Genomic DNA, 24,874 nt, shown 5'->3' with positions numbered 1-24,874 from the left:
TTTGCAGCAGCCAAGTTTCCCTGATGAATACCACAGAAATAGGACAGGAAATGACCTAAAGGACCTTTGTAGATAATAAATGGCTTGGTCATGGAGGAGATCAGGACAAAAGCAATTAGAAAGTTTATAGATCACACTTATGCAGTTATAGAGGAAGCATCCAAGTCCAGCAGAAGCCAGTCAACCAACATAATGAATAAAGAGTCCCACTTCCATTTGAAATGTATATCCATTAGGACATCTAATGCATTGAACGGATGTAATAGTGGGAGGAAGCTTTCCACTATCTGAAGCACAGTCTCACAGTGCAGCATTTCCTTGAGTGGATTTTATATCTACTGATAATGTACGGCTTGATTTTGACTTGTATTGACTTAATGAGACTTGCAGAAAGAATTTTTTTTATTGAGAAGGCAAAAAGTTATCGAGATCGTGAAGAAAAATACATTTTAATTCATAGGGTGTTTCAACCACTGTGGCAAGGTCAAAATCTCAGCAGCTTTCTCTTAAATCTCCATTTCTAAGCTCGCGTGAAGCACAGTACAATGTATTCTAAATACAAACACAAAAATTATAAACTTAATACCATTATATCATTGGGCTACTGTATTTCCCCCCGCCCATGTCTAAAAATAGTATGTTTCTCTCTGAACATATATATATACAGATATATAAAAAAAATATTTTCAGTTGATTCCTAGTGACAACTTGGCATGCACCCCGTTGCAAAAATGTGTTCCAACATCTAACCACTTTGTTTCCAGAAAAAGACAAACTTGCCAGGTTGCCACAGAACATTACTTCACCTGTGCAGAATGTATTATCATTGAAATGGGAGAGCAGGAGCACGATTTTAACTGGAGTGATTCAGTGATTTTGGTCTCCTTCTCAATCAATTGCAATCTCCTTTTCAATCAATAGAGCACTTGTGTAAAAGAAGAAGCAGCTGCCGGCACACTCTATACCCTGGATTTTTTCTTTTTTTTTTTTTAGGAGAGAACTCCCATGTATGATACTTTTTATGTAATGTATGCATTGTACATAGTTGACGCAAAGAGGAACTCTTACGAGGTATCTGACAGCAATGATAATACCTCGGTAGAAACTCACGGGTGGATTGAAAACGATACACTTGATACAACTCTGCGACTACTCATTGACACATGGTCGATTTATCATCATTGAATTGCATTGCTGGTATTGCCTTTTAATTCCATTGGGACTTTGTTTCTTTCTGCTGTCCTAACGCAAAACGCCAAGTCACGTAAAAGCAAGAATGTGGCACATTGAATTGTTTAATTCCCCCCAATCTCCTGTTACTTTCTGGGGAGTGAAATTCTGAAAAAGAAAAAAAGAAAATCAAAAGACAACAACAACAACAAAAATAGTCAATGTCATTTTTTTTGTCAAACTAGGATGCCTAACATGGGATAAACATTTATCTTCTAGTGGTCACAGCTAGAGGATAAATGGTACGGAGTCAGTGCGTCAAACTCTCAAGACTTATAGACCCACCGTACCTCAACTACATTGAAACATACATACAAACGCCCAACACTCAACTCTTTAGTCGATACCGTGGCTCCTGAAAAGGCTGTCAGACAAAAGAGGTTTTCGAAATGAATATTGCTGGTTTTAAATCATATGGAACATCAGATTACCTCAGGCATGTCCAACAGGTGCGACAGTCTAAACACACTGGAGCGCAGGATCTGGATGTTAGAACTAAATACTACAAATGGATTTTTAAAGGATAGACATGATAATCTACTGACTCAGGGAAGAATTACAGACAGATTAGTAATAACTTTACATTACATAGAAATGGCCTTAGTGAAACTCCAACATGGACAGACCACTAAATACCTTGAAGCCCTCTAGTAACCACTCCGTCCCAGAGCAGCCAGCCAATGGCTTGTGCTATTTCTGGACGATAGACCACAGCAGAACTCTAATCCTGTCTGTACTACAAGACCCAGTACCATTCCGTTTGTCTGAATTCCTCAGAGGACAATTGGAAAATCGCTAATGAATGATGATGAATGCAATGATGCCTCTCTCTGCTGTTAACACTTGGAAATGTTCAAATGAGAAAAGAAACCCCGCAACATTTCTAATGGCTTGCAAGAAAGTCTCTAGACAAATGAGGTTCGGATGATTTAAACAAAAAAACAAAAAAAATACTACTGACAACGAGTTTCTCTCGATTCATGTTAGTCACCCACAAGTGCAATATATATTCTCATCATGAAGAAAAACTCTAAAGCCCTTTACATTGGTTTATACCTGTATAGGCGTTTGAAATCCTAATGTAAATGGTTAAAAAGACAAACGCATTTTACAACTATTTCAACCTCAGTCTATGTAATAGCCATAGCTAGTAACTTGACGTCAATGTAATATTCCTTAGTCGATAAAAATAATTTTGCTTGGAAATATCTTTACTTCATTTTCCAGAAATAGAATGGAAAAGGCAAAAATGGCATTAGGAGATGACATGCAAAGCTGTGATGTCTGGGCTGACTTTGAAATTAAATACTAAATTTAAAGGTCATAGCTAAATAAGCATAGTAGTACAGTAATGTAAAAAATAATTAACTTTCTCCCCTTCAGCTCATCTTGAGGGGACTTCACTGCAGTCAAGTATCCTTAAGATCTCCAAGACCTCATGATTCCCCTGTTTAGAAATCATCTACCGTTTTGGAGCTTATGTTTGTCTGCATGTTAACTGTCCACATGCCATGGCCTCTCTATTACAAAGACTCAAGGACCTGATAGGAGATTTCAGCTGCAGGCAACATGAACAAAAGCTTAGTGTGCAAAGACAATTAAACCCAATCCTAAACAACTAGTTTGCAATGGGACTATCTCACACCCCCATGCTGTTGTGTTTACCTATAAGCTGCTCCTGGGGATTAAGTTCTCCCTTGAAACCACATTAATGAGAATCCGTGTGGCATGTCATTCAGAGAGAAATCCACTTCACCCAGCACTCCCCACCTTGTTCTCACCCATGAATCCTCTATTCTGAAATTAATTTGCAGTTAGAAAGGCATTTTCTCTTGAGTGCTGCTGAAGAGGTCTCTCCATCAGCCTGTTCTCTTGGTGGTGGTGTTGGCTAATGAGGGTCTGGTCAGGAGGGCTGAGGCTGACAGCTCAGCTCTTTAAAAGCCTTTGTCAAAATATTGCTTCAGGGGGAGATTTGAGCAGCTACTTGCCCACAAGAACACTATTTCCATGGGCATAGCTCTCATTCACCCACAGCTCTGTTTACCTGCAGGCTACATGTCCACTGCCTGTATGTGACAGGCCACATTCAGTGCATCGCTTGTCAAGAGCAGGTTATGAATACAAATCAAAACATGCCGCTCTCTTTACATGTTCACATGTAAATGGGGCAGCAGTAAACTAACTCATTAGGCAGTTTAATGGTATGTACAGACATTAGATTTGAGCTGTTAAACAGGTGCCTTTTGGGGTTTTGGCATCAAGTAGAATCATGAAGAGCAATTGCACCATCTATTGATTATCTATACCCGCTTTATTCTGTGGAGGGTTGTGATAATAATAATAATAATAATAATAATAATAATAATAATAAAAAACGTTATTTGTACAGCACATTTCATACAAGACATACAGCTCAAAGTGCTTCACAGGAAGAGAATTACATGCAGTGTTTGACATGAAAACAGATATAAAGGAGCATTTAAAAATATGGAAAAGAAATGAGATGCATAAGAACAGATCAAATGCATACAATTAAACACAAATAGAATTAAAATATTAAATAAAGGCGCGGTACTTCAAGTGCAGGCAAGTGCAAGAGAGCTTCAAGAGTAACTAGTTAAACGCTAACGTGAAGAGATACGTTTTGAGCTTTCTTTTAAAAGTATTAACTGAGCTACCTTCCCTGATATCTACAAGTAGTTTTTGTTCCACAGCTTTGGCGCGTAGTTGACAACAGCTGAATCCCCAATTTTCTTCCAGCTGTTGCTGGGAACTTCCAATAAACCAGCAGCAGATGATTTCTGTGTTGTTGAAGGCTCATAGTTAAAAAGAGAGTTAGCGCTGTAACTCTGTCCGAGCCCATTAAAGAGCTTAACTTAAATGATGGGGGCTGACACCTATTCCAACTGACTTTGGACAAAGGCAGGGTACAACCCTGGACAGGCTGCGGGACCATCACAGGGCCAACACAGAAAGACAGACAACTATCCACACTCATATCTACAGCCAATTTAGAATCAGCCATCAACTTGGCACGCATGGATTTAGGCGGTGGGAGGAAGCCGGAGCACCCGGAGAAATCCCACGCAGGCAGCGGGAGAGCATTCAAACTCCGTACAGGAAGGCCCCGGCCGACCAGCAGACCCTTCTTGCCGTGAGGCGACAGTGCTAACCGCTCCACCCCTGTGCCGCCCATGAGGGGTTCCCGTCCTGTTTTATCTCGTGTATGCACACTCCCATGCACACGAGTAACACCGTCACCGACATACTATTCCACTCAACAGGTGGTAGCAATGTGCCGAGAAACCAAACAACGTCCCAGCAAAGGCATTACAAGAGGAAGACTGCTTGCTCGTGAACACGGATGCAAACACTGAGGATTTAAGCCTCACGGGGAACCTTTAAAGTTCAACTTGAGTGGTATTTAATTTACTCATTGTTGTGAACGAAAGCCATGAAATGCCAACATTGAATTGTTTCTGGAAACATGATATTGTCAAAGCCCTACATACGATAGCCAATTCCTTGGTACAGCAGACTTTGATTGCTGTCTTAATACTATTACATGCGTGTAATAATTCCATCATTAATTGAATATTAGGCCTCAAAGAGTGGGTGTCTGGTTAGATTGTCATGCCTGGGTTGGAGTCAGGTTGTCAGTATAGGTCAGCGTGTATAGTTTCTTGAGATCTCAGTCAGATCAATGCACTCCTCCCCCTGCTCCACCCTCTCATCCAAACAACCAAGGTGGGAGCAATCAATATTTAAGAGTCAAGGCTTCAAATCGGCAGTTCGCAAACCAATGAGGGTGTGTGTGTGTGTGTGTGCGTGTGTGTGTGTGTGTGAGAGGGGGGGAAGCCAATCTAAGGGTGAAAATAGTCCCCAATTTACTATTTAATCCTTTTTTTTTTTTAATTATGGTATGATGTATTTGTTAATTGTTGTTGGAACCAATAGACCTCAGGCTGAGTGCCACAACAAGGTCACAAGCCATATCCCTAAACCTTTAACATACACACATGCAAAAAAAAACTAAAAATGTTTTTTTTCAACAAACTCACAATCCATTTAATATGCGTTTAAAACAGATAATTAAGAAGAGGGATACATTCTAGCCAAGAATATTTCTTTCTGCACCAGAACTTGTCTTGACATCATCTGCCACGAGATGTCTGGACAGATGCCTAATCCAGATATCGGTGACTGCCGCAGCAGTGACACCCTGGCCAAGCTCTGAATAAAGAAACAACGGGTAAGTTGAGTAAACAAGATGAATCCATTCCATTAACAGAAGGACTGCAGGCTCTCCTGTCATTCCAACATTAATTATCTGGTCTTATGGGAAGATTAGGGGAGAGAAACTAAGCCAACAGCCAGACTCCACTGAGTGGGCCTCCCCTGTTTAATTACCAAAACAGCACAAACAAATGAAGCCCCATAGATCATGCAACAGGATGGCTCCTGAGGCTATGATTTGGCTGAGCCTGGCACCAATTTGATGTGCTTTCTTTGCCCTCTTCTGTCCCTCCTCGTGCCATCGAGTCACCCCTCGCTCATCAGAGCAGACAGACTGGGGACTGTAGTCACACGGTTATTAATGACTAAAGTGATGAGAGAGGAAACCGAAAAGAACAGGTGTGACAAGCACAAGATGGCAATGACTGATCATTTAATATGAAAAAAACCCTGTAAGGTGGTACCTGAGATACTCATCTCGGCTGCCAACACATGTTTCTCACCCTTAGATCAGTCATACTTACAGCATGAGAACTTGGCAATAGAAAAAAAGAAAATGTCAAAGTTTTACATTTTGAGTTATGAATTATGATTTATTTTTTATGACTCTGAACTGTTGTTTCCACTCTCACCTCTTTTATCCCAAGAGTACACCACTAAGGTTCTTATGAGCGCAGTATAAAAAGGTTAGCTGATACCGTTAGTCAATTAACTGATCTTTGAATATCAATACTTCCAAGTATATTTAGGCAAAAATGTCGAGCGTTTTTAGATTGCAGCTGCTCAAATGTGAGGCTTCACTAGTCTGAGTCTCGACAGATGCATTTCTTTGGAGTTAGGATCGTAAGCTGGACAAAACAAACAAACTGAAGAGGTCACCTTGGCCTTCAAGAAACAATAATGGGCATTATTAACCACTTCTTAACATTATAGACCAATTGCAAGACCAAAATGGCAGAACAACAGATAAGCAATATAATCCTTGGTTGTAGAAGAACATCTAAAATCAGACAATTACTTCTGAATAAATCTCTAATCTCTGAGAGCACATGCAAATACACATTTGACAGAAGCAGAGGAGGCTGACGTCTCAATGTCAACAGCACACATTCCCATGCAGACAGAGCAAACACACAAAGCATCCAAGTGTGTGTGTGTACAAACACACTCAACTGTTCTCAGTTGTTATTGCTGACAACTTCTTTCCAACGGTGCTTTGGATTATGTGTGAACTGGCAAGTAGAGATGAGTGCTATGTCTCCAAGTTCCAGCAAAAAAAGAAAAGGGGGAAGAAAAAAAAAAAAGGTTCTGCTTCTGTGCAAGACCAGTATGATTACAATTATGGTTTGTAAAAGGGAAATAACACAGTGTGAAACGATGTCAAACTCCTCGATGTCAAAGTAGACGTGTCTCTATCAAGAAAGATATTTTACTATCAGACATACTGAAGTACTAACGGACACTGCATCATCTCCCTGATGAGACTTAAGACACTGAACCTGCTCCAGCATAAACTGGACAATGTCAGTTTTTCCTTTCCTTTCCTTTTTTTTTTTTAAATCGTCCAATCAAGATTAGAGGGAAGTGAATCAAAAAGCATGCATACTGACTGGCTCTTCTGTATAATACTTAGCTTCTCCACTGACCCAAGATCAAACATGTACTTTGGTGGGTGCTCTTGATAAAGCGTGATGTTACCATTTCCCCTCTCTCCTTGCTTTGCTGTTCAGGCGTATCGTCATGGCCAACCTTTTGACTCTGGGCAAATATTATTAAACCATTATAAAAATAGTATAAGAGATATTCTCTTTTAAGTCGACTCTACTGCAACCTAATGCAGTAGAAAGATTGGAAGGGCATGTTGTTAAAAGCAAGATATGATAAATATAATTCCGGTGCAGATATAGTCTTTTCTTTACACAGGTGAATCTGGGCACATTCAGCTACTATAATAACCACATCTGCTGAACAGTGTGACTATCTTTTGAGTGAAAAGTCAACTGACAAAGATATGTAAATCTTTCTAAGGGATTGAGGCGAAAGGTTGATACCGCATTGACGATCTTTTCATCATCATCGTCTTTGATCAAACCAAAGATTGTTTCAGAGTAATCTAATCATCCCAGACATCTGCCAGCGACACCTGACTGATTTAAGCTCGTCTGATGATTTTGGCATATCTTTGACTCACTAAAATGTTCCAGTGGCCTTCAGGAGGGACATTTATCAATCCGGTGTTGGCCAATTTCCCTCCCACGGCAGCTCAGGCTTCCACACAAACACATGCTGTTGATTTATTGGCATGACATACTGGACATTTCAAGACACGATACATCAACGTGCTTCAATAGTGACACATTGACAAATTGCACAAACCCGCTGAATAATCCCCATGTAGACAAGAAGACTATAATAAAACATGACCATATAAATAAGGAGTATTTACATGTTCCTACATAGGACTATAAATTGTCAGCCTGGAGTTGTTTCTTCAATAACTGATCCAACGCAGAAAAATCAAGCACATTTCAAAGCAGGGAACTCAAGAGAAACGGATAGAGTTTCGCTGCGGCCCAAAGGGTACCCTTTCACTTTTGATACCTCAGAGAACAGTTAACCTAATATCCAGTCGGTTACATTAAGCCCAGAAAATGCTGTGGGGGTCCTGGTTTGCCTGTTGGTGGTGTTGAGCTGAGCTGCACTGAGCCTCCGAGTGTTATCCCTGGAGCCCGGTCCAATTTTCTCTCAGCGCAGCTTCGGTCCAGAGACCACACTAACAAGCTAAAGCTCAATGCTCGTCAGGGAGGGAAGCATTTGGGGACTCACTGGAGGCCTGAAAAATGCAGGTTGTTGGTGCAACCCTCAACTTGGACACAATGATTAATCTTCATATCGATCCACCTCCTTGACTTCTGTTGAGACGAGCACAGAATGCATGACTGAGAACCTGCAGCGGTTCAGCTCATCGAGGGGAAGACGGGCAGAAGACTCTCTTTAGCTATTCCTCCCACCCAGTCTCACAAACACACACACAAACACTTTATCATTGACCTCCCTGGTACATAGGGGACGTTTTATTTGTCTAGCAGGGAGACAACAACCAACTGGAAAGAAATGGATATGTACAGAATAAGTGGTTTGGAGGAACAGGTCCCATATAAAGCACAAAATAAAAAACGGAAGGTAAACTATAAGAAAATGGTTACAAGACGGCAAGGTCGAAGCACTGAAAGGGACAATTCCAACCAAAAAAAAAAAAGAGCATGCCTCATATTTCACTTCATTTCAGCTAAGCGCTGTAATATTTGACAAGATCTCATTTGGGACCACCGTTTCAGGATCCACTTTCTATTTTCTCTGAAGGCAAAAGGGATGTTCAGATGCTTCGGGGACTCTCATTCACCAGTTTCTCGTTACTACCAACCCTCCTCTGACAAACTGCCCACCGGCCTCTGAAATATGACCCATAAAGGCCAGTGCCACTATAAACCTGGAGCCACGGCTGATTTGTGAATCCAATTACCTCCCTGTCTGTAATGGCTGTGTTCACTGCCATGATGCTAAGTCAGCTGTTGTCAGCATATGTCCTTATAAAGGCCAAAGCCTCCGTCGGGAATGACACGCAGATTCTAGGACTGATCATTTAAATATCCGCCTGATGGATAGAAGCGCAGGATGATGGATGGGCTGTGGGGAGCCCCCCCAAAAAATATGCAGCAAAAAATCCTCATCCACACTTGAAGTAGAGACAGCACACTTTTTATAACAACAATAAAACTGGAATTAAAATCCTTCTGTCTTGTTGTCCTGACCACATGCGGTGTGGCTGCCCAAGTCTAAGATCCTGGGAGTAGTACAGTGGTCGCAGAACGGTAATGAGAGTGCGGAGTGTCGTTTAGCTTTATCGGAGTACAAAAATGCTCTCTTTTTTTTTCCCCCACAAGAAGCATTACATTATAGCCATCAAAGTAGGAATACTGACAGAGGAGAGTTAAACACAAGCCTGCCCTGAAGTAAAAAGTAGCTCCAGTTCTCTAGATCACAGCCAAAACAAAGCAGAGCTTGTTGCACATGTACTGTATTAAACACTTGTGTGACGTGTTTCAAGTGCTCTCCAATTTCTCACTTTTCCAGCCTTTACTAAATGCCTTTAAATGACAAGAGTGAAAATTGAAAGACAAGCTGAGCAGGTGCAGTGGCATGTCACACGGCTCTAGACATCAACTTCCTCACTTTTTCCTAAGACTGCCTGTTTCACATTATCCCCGGAAAGTTCTCAGACACTTGCCTGAGGGGGAGCAGTGCAATTTGGGATTGAGCCACAACTCGAGGTGGTGCTCTCTTAAATGAGGGTTAATGAATAGGAAGAATGCTGTGGTGCTTTTGCAGGAATCAAGACTAATGGTGTACAGAAGGATCAGTTCCAGGCACCCTGACAGACGGCAGTTGTCCAGATCGAAAATAAACACTTTGTTTCAAAGAAATAACCACTGGGAACGTGGTCAATGTTTGACTGGCTCAAACACACTGCTTGTGGACCTTTTAACTGCGAAATAAGAGGACGACGTTGACAGCCACTGATAATTATTTCTGTATTGGGTGGTAAACTGGATCGGACGGATTGAATAAGCAATGTTTTGAGGGGCAATTTCCCAAAAACAGTTATGACACACAATTTCCCGTCTAAAAATGACGAATTAACGGAGCACATAGACCCATGTTAATATTTACATTTACGATGAAAACCAAGGGCCTGCTTGTGAACTTGAGCCTTCTATGGTTGTCCTCACTTCAACTCGTCAGGCTCAGGTCACAGAGAGAGCTCTTAGGTTCACTCAAATGCTGACCTCAACTTGCATTCCAACGGTCCAAAATAGACACGGCTATAATTTAAAGAACCCGTCTGAGAATTACACCCCTTCCTTGGTAAAAACGTTACACTGGAGTTGTATTATCCCTCCATAAATGCTGATCTCTCATTCCTTAAAAGGGGCAGAAAAAAAAAGCTACAGAACTAATATTTCCCACTTAGATGTGCTGAGTGCGGAAAAAACCCCACCTTGCATTTATCCAGCAACAGAGGTCTGACTCTAGCCAGGCTCAGTGCAGGAAACATGCAAGTACAGGACTTCCTTTGAGCTCAAACACCAAACCTTTCAGAGCTGTTCTGGTGATATTTCAGAGGGTTTTTTCCTCCAGTGCAATGAAAAGGTTCTGCACAGTGCAGATCTGTGAGAGAGAGTTTGTTGATGCAAAATGGAAAGAAACACCCCAAAGAAAATGCACCACAAAAAATGTCTCTCGCAAATGGAAAATTCCTGGGTTACCCCAAGTCTTCCATGTTATTACTCACAAAGGGCTACGTTCTCACGGAAACATGGTTCAGAATATGAATTTAATAGCCTTGCAGACTTATTCTACCCAACAAACCATGAAAGCACTTTTTGTTATTCCTTTATAGTTTGACCGAGGCCCTGACACAACATGCAGACATACAGAATACAGAGCACCTCTGCTACCCTAGTAATAATGCATTCTTGGTTGCATTCTGTCCATCCATTCTGGTACCATTTTGTTCTCAAGCTCCTTTCCGGCCTTAAGCCATTCCTTCTTCTTAAAATAAGAGCCATATAAATCCAGGCCCTCAGTCTCTATTACAGTAGAGTGATGGTTGCTTTCCAGACAAGCAATCTCTGTGGACGTCCCCGTTCTCAGGTCCAAACCACTGAACCATGGTTTCAGCTATGGGGGAAATGTTCAACATATCAAAGTTTGGAAAGAACAGGTCTCGGCCGAGAGTGTCAACTTCTTCCCAACCATACAGTATATTCACTGGATAGCAGCAAAGGGGTAATACATGTCATGACATTTCTTACAATAAATTCAGGTTCCTCTCAAATGACTCCACGGTATATGCAACAGCTGATTTTTATATTTAAAAGGAGAAAATGCACACACAAAAAAAATGCAGCTGCTTTATAAAAGTTAAATTTAGGGGGACAATTTATCATCCTGTACTAAGGCAGAAAAATGTATTGTAATACAATCTCTGAAGCAGCAGTGGACACAAGTAACTTCAGAGATGTACAGCAGTAGTGTCCTACATCCCTCCGGTGATCCATCATGCCACATGTTTTGTGCTTCTCTTGGCACTGCTGGATAAGTGGGGAACAAAATGCCACCATAGAAATAAAAACTCAGGATTATTCTGTCTCTGGAGTGAAATATTGACGTGACCGTTTCAACCCGAGTTGTCCTCTTCCATCCTACCACGCACTCAAGTGGGACAGCCCAAGAGAGTTACTGGGACATGTCCTGCACACTAAAGTGACAGCTGTCCCTGTACTTGAGTGTTTCTCACTACAAGCATAAGTATAAATAGGTTCGACAGTCAAATATGACTATTGTTCAGTCGGGCTGGGTACCAAAACTTTGATACTTTTATGGCACGGAATTGCTTTGGTACCATCTACTATTGAAAAGAAAAAAAAATGTTTTATTTGGTGCAGAATTTCAATAGGCTACAACCACACCAACATGTCTTCCTTTTAAAATGCACAACGTTTGAACCGTTAAAGCAGGAGTAAAATATCTCATCTACGAGCCACAGCGTTTACCATACATAGCCTCTAATAGGCAGCCTGCTCATGGAAATACAAATGTAATGTCCCCATTAGAACCCTTATTTCACCGTTTCCAAACTAATTTTTGACCGCACACCTGTCTGAGCAGTGCTGCAGTAACTGGAGGCTTCTCTGTGTGCAGCCAGATAGCTAGCATCTTAGGGAACATTATATGCGAATATTCAAAGAAAAATGGAATAGTTCAGAGCAAATTTCGAATAGTAGTTTTGCTTGAAATACCCATTTCTATTCAATACCAGACAAAATAACAGTGTAAGTGTCTCTCCACCCAAATTATCAGTCTTGTTAAATCTCTGGAGCTACTATGCACTTATTTTGGAGACGCTAACCTTTGGACCGGGAATTATATTGAATCCTAATAGTTATATTCTGAAGAACAGTTTGGACAGACCCAAGAAGTCATAAAAATGTGCTGGTATAAAAGACTTGGAACTGATTAAGTAAATAGACGTTTACAGCTGGATGTAGGCTTGTGTGTGTGATAAATGCACCCATTTATCACACTAAGCAGGAAACAGAAATTGTGATTTTTAAGCGATAGGATTGTATCAAAGACAGAGTACGTGCCTGCAGTGTTTATCTTGGCCCACCCCAACACCCATGGGATGAGAGATTACACACAATGTTGAGACCAATGTGGAAGACTGAAGTGTTCATTATGTGTTTTGGAGAGAAGTTATGAAAATGTTGGGGGGGGGGCAAGAAAAAAAAAAAGTTGTACAGCAACTCCCTGGTGAACAGCATAATCCAGCTCCTTCAAACTGCTTCTCTTTTCTCCTGTGCTCAATGGGACTGTCAGCTGGGTTTAACGCAGCAGCACTGCAGCCACAATCCCTTCTCGCACACTGCTCGTACACAGAAAATGCAGAATAAGACTGATGGCTCACTTCATCTCTCGTGTCGCTCCTGAAGTTGCCACTGCAAAGTCCTTACCTCCAATTTCAAGGTTCCCTGCGTGGTTGCTTATCATGAAAGTGATTAGAAATGAAGAGCTCTGTCAGTGATGTGGTTGGAGTCCCCGAGTTGGTTGCCTTCAGGCTGCCAAGCTCTCTCAGCTACTCCATACCAGATGGCAGGATGACCTGCCGCTGCTGCCAACAGTGCTGATGCTCACAAGGATCTTCCACATGAGCCAATATGCAGGTCTTTAACCTGAACCGATTTTAGTTTCACTTTAACGCTGCTGTTCAAAAGTTGAACTACTAGACCAAGACAAACAGGATTTCTGCGGGGTACGTACAAGTGAGAATTAGACCCAGGAATTGACAACAATCATTACCCACCCTTAACAAGGCTGCTACAGGGATTTGGGACAAGTGGTGAGGCAATCGAACATCAACTTGTCACACCAGCAGTCTTAAAAATTGGAGTTGGAGTGATAGCAACACACGGAGAACAATGACTTCACAAAGGGAGCCAAGCATCTTGTAAAAAGTGATGTGCAGAAGTAGCTCCTTGACTTTCCCAATGGGAGCTTTGGAAAATGTTTCTGATGAATGACTGTTTTGTGGTAGAGAGTTGAGGATTAAACTGTGTTTTCCACTGTGCTTTTCATTAACAAGGATTACACAATACTTTTTCCTTTAGATGGATTCTAACATACAACATCAACCTTAACAGCATCTCACGCAACTCTTATTTTTCCAAAAGTAGTATTTGTCAAAGATGAAACACAAAGCTCTTCTATTACTTTTTTTTTTAAACGTTCCTTTTAAAAGAAACACCATCACCTTAAAACTTCTGTCATGACCAACCAAATAGTTTCTAGCAATACATTAGTTAATACAAACAAGCTATCGGCAATCCCCAAGGACCCGATATTTATTCTGTCACTGGTCACAGTTTGTGTGAACAAACAATTGTGCAGCGGAACAATCAAAATATATCTACAGAAACAAGTTTTATTTGATTTCATTTGTATTTCTATGTCAGTAATCATTTCACAACAACTGTATCTCTGTTTTTGGATATGTACAACACCGTTTGCTGCTATAACCAGTGGCAGTCGATAGAAAACATCAGGGCAGGAAATAGTATTATTTACTACGCCTTCATTATCCAAACAATGAGCACATTCAAGGGGAGAGGGATTAAAGAACATTCCACGCTCAGTGCGGTGGCATTTCTGAGGCTGTAATGTTGCAAACTGAGGACATTCATCGGAAAGAAAGCATTGACAGTTTGCCAAACTATGCCTTGAGTGGGTGCACATGTATGTGCAAAGATCTAAAAAGGTGGCAAGGCAGTTTTTACAATACTGATGTTATACGACCCTCACTAACTTGGTTTGTCTAACAGACAAAAACGAACACCACTGGAACTCGGAACTTGCCTCATCAGTAATCTAAAGAGCTACCTACCTGTCTGTCAGTTCAGCTTTGAGCAGTCAGGTGACAACAACAGAGCAGAATACCGATGGGCAGGCTGAGTCAGTAAATAGCTCTGGGATATAATCACAAGGGTGGATGAAACTGAAGCCGGCAGCTGCTCTGTCTTTTAAAAAGGTGAAGCGCTCACAATTGCCACAAGCACTACACTTTGAGACAAGATGAAATAATTAGCTGGTCTGCATTCAACTGGATCATTTGCATGTCCTGGTCCTAGATAGCGTCAAACAATTTAAATCATCACTGCTGTATGAGCAGACGTGCATTTATTTTCAGCTTTGACTGTGATGCTCGGTTCCAAATTAAATGGCACTATAACTTTAATGTTAATTTTGTCCAGCAGATGTGAGCAACTTGTCTGTGACTTCATTGTAAAACTAGACTCAATCAAAATATACAGAGTAGGTTTGGATTTGGATTTTCCCAGTCGGGATGAGTCATTAGTCAGGACAGCAATTTGTGCTTTTGAAGTCCTGAGACAAAGTATGAGCATCCTGTCTGAGGCTTCATCTTAAATGACCAACAAGTCAGGCCAGTTTCTCACGATAATGCATTCCCACAAATACATTTCAGCTTGGTCGGTCTCTTACCGAGCTAGCTGGTTTGACTAAATTAAACATTTGTGAGTAATCCGAGTCATATTTTCCACTTTGTTTATTGCTTTTTTCCCTTTTTTTTTTTCTTTCCCCTATGTCACTTCAGTTGTTGTTGTTTTTCCTCAACCGACACTGCTATGAGAATCCCACTTAGTAAACCACAAATTGTCATGCAGCAACCAATTAAAATTTGAGAGTTTCCAAAGTTGTCAAATCTTCTGGTATTATACTGTACTCCGCTCTCTTTTCATTCTTAATTTGCTCCGCAGCGCTATCATCGTATGCCAAAGAGAGCTGAAATATTTAAGCTCCTTCTCAAGCACTCAATGTAAAACCTTTAAATCTCCTCTCTCTAACACATCTAAGCAAAGTGCCCTCCCTCCTTCGCACCACTAAAAGCAATCTAAAGATGGTCTGCCGGTTGATCAGAGAGGACTAGAGCAGTGCGGAGGTAAATGGCTGTCACGCGGCCTGATGGACCTTCTCTCTCCCAGTGGTCATGGGGAGGCACTCGACCTCCATTCACTCAATTTGATTCAAAGCATGTTTGTGCCTCTGGAAGGGAAGGCAATAGAGGAGAAAGGGAAGTGATCCCTTCTGTCTGCGCAAAATAAACAACAGCGGGACAGAGAAACAAAAACCTTCAAATCAGGGAAGGACAAGAAAGACATTTGCATCCACTGCACAAAAAGCATTAAGGTCGTAATGCTAATTTTAAGGCTCCGTGCAATAATTAAAATAATTTCCATTAGAGCACTGAGAAACTTTATGGTCAGAATAGATGTAGCAAAACAAAAGCCTATTTTAACGAGACATGTAATTATCTTCTAAGTATTTCAGAATTGTGGGTACCCTTCACAGATTTGAAAACCGTTTTTAAATTTGAAAAAGTCTGAAAAGACCATATTGGAAAATATCTTGCATATGAAGTGTGGAAGAGGAAATCTAGCTGGTTGTAGTCTAATTTTTGTAGTCAGTATAATAACAGCAACACAAATGGCAAATTAATGCCCTGACACTAATCTTTGACAAGTCATTGCTTTTATGAGCTAAAGGAAAGCAGCGATTAAGCTATGAACACATAAGCAACCAAAAAAAGCTGTGGGACATCTGAGGTAAATTTACCATGACTACAAACAGAGGAAGCTGGAGAAGAACGCCAGAATAAAGCCGAGTAAGCAGGTTAATACCAGAGTTCAAACATCATTCTCGCTTAATTAGATCCTGGGAGCTCACAGAGTGTCCCATTTTCAAATGGAGCTACTTATGCAGGAGTAAATGGCACGGAAATCTTAACAGCTGGACGTGGCAGCGAAGAAACCAAACAACTTGCATCTAAAAAGCAAACATTTGGCAAGCCCCTGCATGATAGGCCTGTCTGCTATAATGTGCCACATCAAGATCCATAACGCTTCCCAAGCATCATAAAATTTTTTTTAAAAAAAACGGACTAAAGAGCATGTAACTATGTGCAATTAATGTGCTTTAAATCTATTGTGAAAACTTCCATCCATAAACAGCATCAGTAGGCGTGTGTTAGTCAAGATAAAGGTTACGGCTCGTTTCTATTACGCTGATAGACAAGTCCAAAAGACGTACAGTGAATAATTTGTCTTCATGTCTCATCGTAAAGCACACCATTACACATCAAGTGCTCAGACACAGGGGGGGGGGGAAACAAAAAAAACAACGCTACCACAGAGCGCAGAGGCAGCATAGCTGTTATATATTGCGGTCTCAACAGCTGGTATACGCCCGACAATTAGGGACGAAACCCAGCAGGAACACCTCTCAAGCTTGCTGTTAGAACTTGTATCTAATAACAGAGGTGAGCGATGAAATGTGGTAAAACGCCGCAGAACTCGCGCGGCAACTGACGTGCACTGATTCGTTGCAGCCTGCAGCAGCAGAAGTACAGATAGTCGGTGCGTGCAGACCAAGGAATAACATCTGTGCATCTGCCAGTGGAAGCGAGAAAAGACGCCGCACGAAGGACCAGCCGGAGTGGGATATATAAAAAAAAAAAAAAAAATTAAAAAAAAACTTGAAATGATGTCGCTACCTGTGTACTGCAAGAGAAACATTGTCCACAGAAGGCGAGGCGCGATTCCGGTCGGTCCCGTGCTCTAGGACGAAGTGTACGGAGTTTAAAAAAAAAAAAAAGAAGAAGAAAAAAAAAAAAAAAAAGAAAATCCTTGAATGGAGACGGGGTTTGTCCCTCAGTCAGTCCGCTCCGCTCGGCAGACTGGACTGCAATGAGAGCAGCCAGTCGAAGCGGGGACCTTTTAGCTCTACGGCAGGCGAGCCCGCCCCCTCGACGTGCCCGGCTCGAGACTGAGGCGGAATACGGGTTTGCTTCAGACACATGCAAGCGTGCGTGTGCGGGCGAACTGTTTTAGGTGGAGAGAGAGAGAGAGAGAGAGAGGTTGTCCGCGCCGGCCCGCCGTCACCGACGAAACTCCGGCTCTTCTTCTTCTCTGTCGCTCCGCCGCGAAGGCGAGCTCAAAGCGCGGGTGAACTGTCGGGAGATGATGTCGTTTTCACGGAGGCGCTGCAGCCGCGACCTGCGCCGCCCCGACAGCAAGTCACTCGATGCGAAGAAAGAAGAATCAAGTCGACACGCTGCCCACTTTATAGCTCGATGCCGTTTGAACAAAACAAAAAAAAAGACGGTGAAGATGCACACGTCCGGGTTTACGTAAACAAATTTGAGGACATCTTAAATAAATAACGCACATGCAAATGGAAAGCCAAGACTATTTGCCCATAACTTTTGACAGCTGTGCTTTTAAGGTGTCATTCTGTAGCTTGCCAGTTGGAGGAGGAGAAGCATTAAGATTACCGTTTCAGTGCCATGTTAGCACGCAGACTGCAATCATTCCTCTGTGATAAAAGAAAGAAAGCACTTTTCCAACTTGTTGTAAGTGACTGTAATATAGCCGATCAAAAATGTGTACAATTCCATTTACTTTGTTACTACTGTGGTCTCTTTAAGAACTGAAATCTAATCATCAACATGTTATAGGCATGTTGTTTTCCTGCTTGTTAACAGTAACCGGCATTCAGTCAAGTTTCTACATTGTCTACCAGTGCTTCCATGATGGTTGCTGATGAACATATTCGTATTACGGTTGATGCTGTGAAAAGTCCCATTTGTAGAAAATGACTGGGGTTTCCGAGCACCGTCTTGGTTTGATCAACACAACAGACACAAGCAAAAGACCAGAGCAAGCACTATTATGATTCCATAATTGGGCACAAACTGTGTACAGAGACATGAAAAAAATGTCATGAGAAAGTCATCTCATGTATCACTGCAGTGGTCAGCGCAGTCCTTTATCCCTGATCTCAAACGCCCCTCAGACTGGGCTGTGGAGAGACACAGACGTCACCTGTTCATTGTTAATGTTTAATTAGACTTCTAATGATTACAGCATGTCAAAAGGGTTTAGTATTCATGTGACGTGATACAAGCAGTGTCCCCATTTTGGGAACATATCACTTGATACGAATAATGTTTTCATGAGAAAATGAAATCATTTTTCCAGAGTATCATCCCTTGTAATACAGCATGAATAGATAAACATCCGCCGATTCCTTATTTTAGTTCATTCGGTACACCCGGCTACAACTAATGTGAATCCGACATTTATGAAGATTATAATGGTCAGATTTTGTTGAAAATGTCTTGGCAAGGTGTTGATTCAGATACAACTATTTAGTCTGCCCTTGTTCATACAAATGTTTTGGACCGAATATGAGAAACACCATTTGGTGTAATGCAATAGAATTCAACAGCCCCTGAAATGACCACAAAGTTCTTGTCTGGAGGTATACATGTTGAAACTTTAAAGGTCCCATTTTTTTGATATCCATAAGAAGATATTTTTGTGGTGTTGAGTACAGAAAACCATGTCAATATAGTTTTACTCCTCTCTTGAGCTTCTCTCTGGAGCTCCACCAAAAAACAGGCTGTTTTGCATGTGTCTTTAAGCCGCATTGATATCAGCGACCCTCTCTTCTGATTGGTTGACTATTTTCTGAGCGACACACTCAACAAAAGGCCAACCGCAGGTTTTCTCCAACCTTGTAGCTCGCTAGTTCCGTTTTGGAACGATCATTCTGTTTTTTCACAGAACTGGAACTTCACTCGAACGTTTATCCTATTTTTATTTTATTTTTTTTAGCTTGCTTAATGTTTTAATGATGTTTTTAATGTTTTAATCACTGTTCTTAACTGTTTTTAAATGTCCTTTTCTTTTTCCCTATGTTTTGATGCTTTTAATGGTTTTATGTGAAATAGTTTGAATTGCCTTGTTGTTGAAATGTGCTATAAAAATAAACTTGTCTTGCCTTTTCATCTGCATAAAAGGTTGGACAGTGGACCATGCTTAGGGTAGACGTAGAGCTGAGGGTCAGTTTGTGACATCACAAACTGAAGGAAATCTAAACAGCTTGTCCAAATGGCATAGATACTGAAAACGGGCTGTGTGCATTTCTTTAAGACTGAGCAATATGAAACTTATATATATATATATATTTCTATTGCGCTTAGACCTACTTTATAATCAAAAAATAAATGAAAATCAGAATGTACACAACACAAGACCTTTAAATGACTTCAAATACATCCAGGACTACACAAACAAGTTAGCCGATGACCATTTAATGAGGTGGAGAGGCTGCAGAACTAAGGGGACCTTGTGGTAAAATTGACCATGTTTGCAAATGTGGTGCAGATTTGAACTGATCTAGCAGAAAATGCACAAGAGAATATGCAAATCCGTGCGCATCCACCTACTTGTTTCCAAATATTCAGAGTTGGGCACATCAAGATAAACAACTGGTAACCACTGCAGAAGAGAGTGCAGCAATATAGATGAATTAAAAAAGCAAAAGTGAAACCTCAAACAGAGGCAGGTGGTTACTGTCACCTCTTTGTTTCTCGCAGGTCTGATCTGTTTGTCTGCTCCTTTTTTTTTTTTTTTTTTTTTTAGCATTAAAGCTTCAGTGGACATTGAAGTCACATGCCTCATGTGTGTCATAATTTATTCAATGTGTCTGTTTCCACTTCACTTTGTACCATTTTGCTTGCACCAACTTTTTCACCTCTGCCAAGCATAAAAATCCTCCATAAAAGGTATCAGTCATTGCAGGACCGTTTCATTATGGTTTGAAAGGCAAGGGCTGCATTCAAAGGTGTGCATACACACAAAGATGTATACATATATATATATATATATATATATATATAAAGCTAAATTGAGGTTGCAAAGTTTGGGTCAATAAGCCGTGGATTTGTTCAGAAAGTAGGCGTTGTATTAAACGATTTTCTCCTCCGCCCAACCAATAACTCTGTTTCCACTGCCATCGCAAAATCATTTTAAAGGTAAATACAAGTATTTACCGAAGGCCAGAGTGCCATTCCCCTTTTCAAAACCTCCAAATTGCCCTCAATTTCTAGTCCACTGTGAAGTCATAAGAACACTTTTCCACAAATAAGGTGTCAGGCTGAATCAAAGTACAGTTATGACAGTAAGTTACTCTACTGTCTCTTTCATCTACTGTCAGCAAATATTGTCAGTGATTCTCTATAAAGCTTTGACTGATTTACAGAACTAAATCAGGTTTCTTTTTCGGCACACAAGTGTTTTATTGGTTATTTCCAGCAAATAAAAGCTGCATATTCACATTCAGACACTGCTGAAGGATTATTAGTATATACCTACAATGATCCCACTAAGATTTGTACCAAATATGAAAAAAGACTTAAAATATGATACCACCTGACAGCTTCCCTCTGCAGGTACAATTTAACAAGAATCTAAACTGCAGGCAGCACCGAAAGAACAGTGAAGGAGCATCTCTGACTTGATTTGTTATTATATGCAGCCACATTGTCTCTGTTAGAGCTCCTGCCAACTTTTATATAAATCCCTCACTTTCAAAATAAAACTTGACAGACTATACTGAACACTAATCAAGGCAAAACTCTAGTGTTTTGAAGGCAGCTAACCCAATAGCTCAATATGGTGTTATTCAGGCTATGTTACAATGGGGATACTTGGAAAGACTTCAGAAACATGACACAATAATATGGGGACCCGCGTTCTTCTAACATTTGGACTAGAGCCTAGCCTTTGAAAAATATTGGATGGGTGAGCTCCCTGCTTCACATACTGACATAAAAAAAACATCCAGAACACACTGTACAGAAACTTTGGACACATTTAAGAGACACTTAGCTGATCATCAGCAGACACAAACAAAAAGTGTCATCAGCCAGGTGTTGCTTATTTATCATCTACATTTAGAGATAATAGAAAAAAAAAATGCAAAGTGACCAACTGATAGCTGGCTTTTTCTCTGTCCGCATTTTCACCGACCAGAAAATACTTATCATAAATAAACGGAATGTTTTCCAGGCAGAATTCAATTACCTCTGTCAGCTAGTAGTAATGAGTAACAGCCAGTGCATGCTCTCATTCAATTTCAGTGTCCATGGGGAATGATGTTCGTCTGGTGTCTTGATTTTGTTTTTTCACAATGATGTTCTTTCTGTGGCTTGCTTAGTGTAGCAAAACATTCAAACACTAATTTGACTCCGTGCCTCAGCAGATGAAGGCAGCCTCGGTTTGCTTTTATGGTTTCGTCAGAGAATATGTGTTGTCGGCGACATTAGAGCCCTCTTTAGTCAAATCAATTACCGGACTTGGAAGTGAGGTGAAATAAGTCATTCAGGTCAAAATGTTTCGCAGATTTCACCACGTCTCTTAAATCATAAATCCAGATCGCCCAGCTCATCTCAGTTTCATGTAACGTGTAGAATGGTTGAACCAGTTAGATCTAACCTCCGACTCAGTACACTTGTTTAGTTAACAGGGAAATCTCAAAGAATGAATAATTCAAATTCAATTACTGCATATTAAATGGGAGCTGGGCCTCATCAACAACGATCATAATAAAATTTTAAAAAGAGCTTTTGAGAGGCACAAAGTTGGAGGCATAGTCTTCTAGTACTGGTTTTATTCCATGTTTCACTTTCCGCTACACATTTAGGACTATTTCTCCCATGAGATGTTGGCACTGTTTGTCTGCTTCTATCGATTGATTTGCCATAGTCCTGCTTTCACTCTGTAGGACTGCACCATCCAGTATCAATATGCCCTTTCCAATCAAACAACAGGGTTCAGGTAGCTGCTCCATGAGGCCTTCAGAGAGGGAGAGCACGTGATATTTAAAAAGGTTCTGCTCAGCAGAAAGCCTGGGAGCTTAAAGGGACTGTAGTGGTATTTGGTGTTGTCCATTTTGAGATCAATGAGTGGTGAGTTTGTACCTCAGGCACCAGTGCAAAATGTCATTAACTCCACTGCCCTGTATGAAGCAAGGCAGCCAGTAGAGAAATGTGTCCTGAAGATGGGGGGCATCTCTGTCTTTTGGGTTCTTGCTAGTTATCTTTGACCTCCATCTTCCCTAATCCTTCCCTCTCTAATTACTTTCCTCTCCTCCTCCCTCCTTACATCATACACCTGCAACCTGACTGATGGTTAACAGATGATCATCTGGACAGGAAAGGTTGAGGTGACTTCCCGGCTTCAGTCACACCTCATTAGGCGAGTTTCACAGTGTCCCAGTTCATGGACTGGTGTACTCCTTCCTGGGTGCATTTAATGAGTTGTGGAGGAGTAACAAGGCCCCATAAAAAGCAAGTGGAGCCAACATGCTTTAAGATGCAGAACAATGTTTGCTATCGTTTCCATGATGATGTGAGAGGAGGGAGTTACAGGAGGTGCCTTGGTGACGGCAGCATCTGTTCTGGAAACCGAATTAGACTAAATCCAAAAAGAGGCCAGGCCTTCCTCCAGAGAAATCTCCCTCAGAATGAATATTGATGGTAATGGGTCTCAAACAGAGTGCAAAACAACTGTTAACCCCTCTGCACTGCTGAAATGTTCTGAGCAGAGCTCGCTGCCCCAGCATCATTCACAGCCAGAGTGTCACTTGACTCGAACACCACTCATCTATTGCCACCAACGTCGCCACAAGAAATGGCGATCGCAATTCATGTTTGTTTGTTCTACAACAGGAACACACTGCAATCAAATTGTGCGAGTCCTCTGATAGAAGCAAAATGAGTTCATGAGAGCTAGTGGGCACTGTGGTGCATTTTGACAGCTGTGTTGCACAGCAAGCTTGTTGTGATTCCTGGCACCAAATGTACTATCAGCCATACGCAGGCATGAAACTTCACTGGCCCCCAAGCCAACATTAACACAGGGGCAGGTAATGTCCTGTAGCTAGGCCTCAAGCTCCCACCAAGAAGTCAACAACAACAATAACGACAGCAAAACAGCTAAAGAGAGTTTGACAAACCGTTTTTGCAAATGTTCCATAAAAAAAAAAAAAAAAAAACCAACAACACTGTTTACATATCCGCATATCAGTCCGTTTGTCTGGTAAATTACATGCTAACCTACAAATACCTGCAGATATAACAGCGGCTCTAAATCATAAGAATGTGAGAGCCCGTGCTTGAAAACAAGTTAATGTCAGATAACGCTGTTTTTCATTGCATTGCCCATATCCCGTCTGATGACTGTAATAGTGAAATATGTCCTCATTTTGAATACCAAATGAACAGTCACTGTAAATGTGGGTCAAAGGAAGTGCCAAAAGAATGTCTGTGGAATAGCGTACTGTCTGTGAAACGGTAGAGACAGTTTTGCTTTTTCAGGGAATGCCAAAGCCTCCTTCAAAATAATGCCTCATCTGTAACAGAGCAGTCATGTGCAAAGCCTGTAAATCAAAGTAGTATTTTACTAATGTTGTTTTTTTTTTCCCAACTCTTTAAATACCCTTTGAATAAACTGCTCTACACATTTCTTAGCGTGACAGAAGTTATTATGTGGCTTTGATGCCCTGGTGTCCATTTGATCCAATTTACCGTGATGCGTTCTATTCTTAGCATTGGTAGCATCCATTCCTTTAGACGTTGTTCTAAATTCTTCGTGTATTATGCAACATACCTTACAGGGTACTTTATTTGTTTGCAAGATAATCATAATAATTTAATCCTCACGAGGCAAACGTGTAAATAAATTAATCAGCTCTGAATATTCACCTAGTCTGATCATGTACCAGCTAGTTAGGACTATTAGCCACACAACTGGTGCACTTCCTAAGAAAAATACAGGACAACTATAAAGAAAACAGTCTTAAGTTTAACAGCTTGATGGAGATAAAAAAAATTTTTTTTTTTAAAATCATCATCTCTATTTGAAAATGTAATTAGAATGCAATGGCGATAGCTTGCATTTATTTTAGAGTGTCTGTTTATTTCCCCAATCATAATTGATTGAATTCATTGTTTATTATTAAAAAGATGTGTCACTAAAATGAAACTTTGAGCCCAGCATCTCATATTATTAGCAAGCCGTTGGTTGAATGCATTATTACATCCCATCCGTTTGCAGATGGTCTTGCAGTGGAAGTTAGTGTGCACAGAATTTGATTAGTTGATCCAGTTATGCGTGCACTGTGGAGACTAAAACAAATGATCTATCAACAAAGAATGTCTTCCCTTTTTGTTCATATAAACCTGGCGAAAATTAGGTTTCAGTGAGACGGCTGTGGGTTTAAGTCTCGGTTTAATTATTGACACAAAAAAAAAAAACACTGAAAACTTGACATCTCCATTGTGTTACAAACTGACCCGGGACGCATTTAAATTGCGAAATGCTGCCGAATAGAAGAAGAGATTGCTAGATAATTAAAACCTGTG

General features: G+C 40.9%; 1 protein-coding gene across 2 annotated transcripts in view; it reads right to left on the bottom strand.

Annotated features, from left to right (window-relative positions):
- enox2 (ecto-NOX disulfide-thiol exchanger 2) overlaps positions 1–24,874 on the bottom strand; it is a 170,116-nt gene that overhangs the window by 105,263 nt on the left and 39,979 nt on the right. The window contains exon 1 of one of the 2 annotated variants that reach the window (XM_069694214.1): positions 17,156–17,458. The exons of the other annotated variant lie outside the window; for it this stretch is intronic. Coding sequence (XP_069550315.1) covers positions 17,156–17,177 — 22 coding nt within the window. The 5' untranslated portion in view covers positions 17,178–17,458. Of the gene's footprint in view, positions 1–17,155; positions 17,459–24,874 lie in introns of those variants that run through there. 2 annotated transcript variants of the gene reach the window in all.

Source organism: Brachyistius frenatus, unplaced genomic scaffold, assembly GCF_029030835.1.
Source record: "Brachyistius frenatus isolate BFR_SWC_R1_liver_20210118 unplaced genomic scaffold, ASM2903083v1 Contig_17, whole genome shotgun sequence".
In the NCBI taxonomy this organism is placed as follows: Eukaryota; Metazoa; Chordata; class Actinopteri; family Embiotocidae; genus Brachyistius; species Brachyistius frenatus.
Note: the sequence above shows the minus strand (reverse complement) of the source record. Positions and strands in the feature narration are given on the sequence as shown.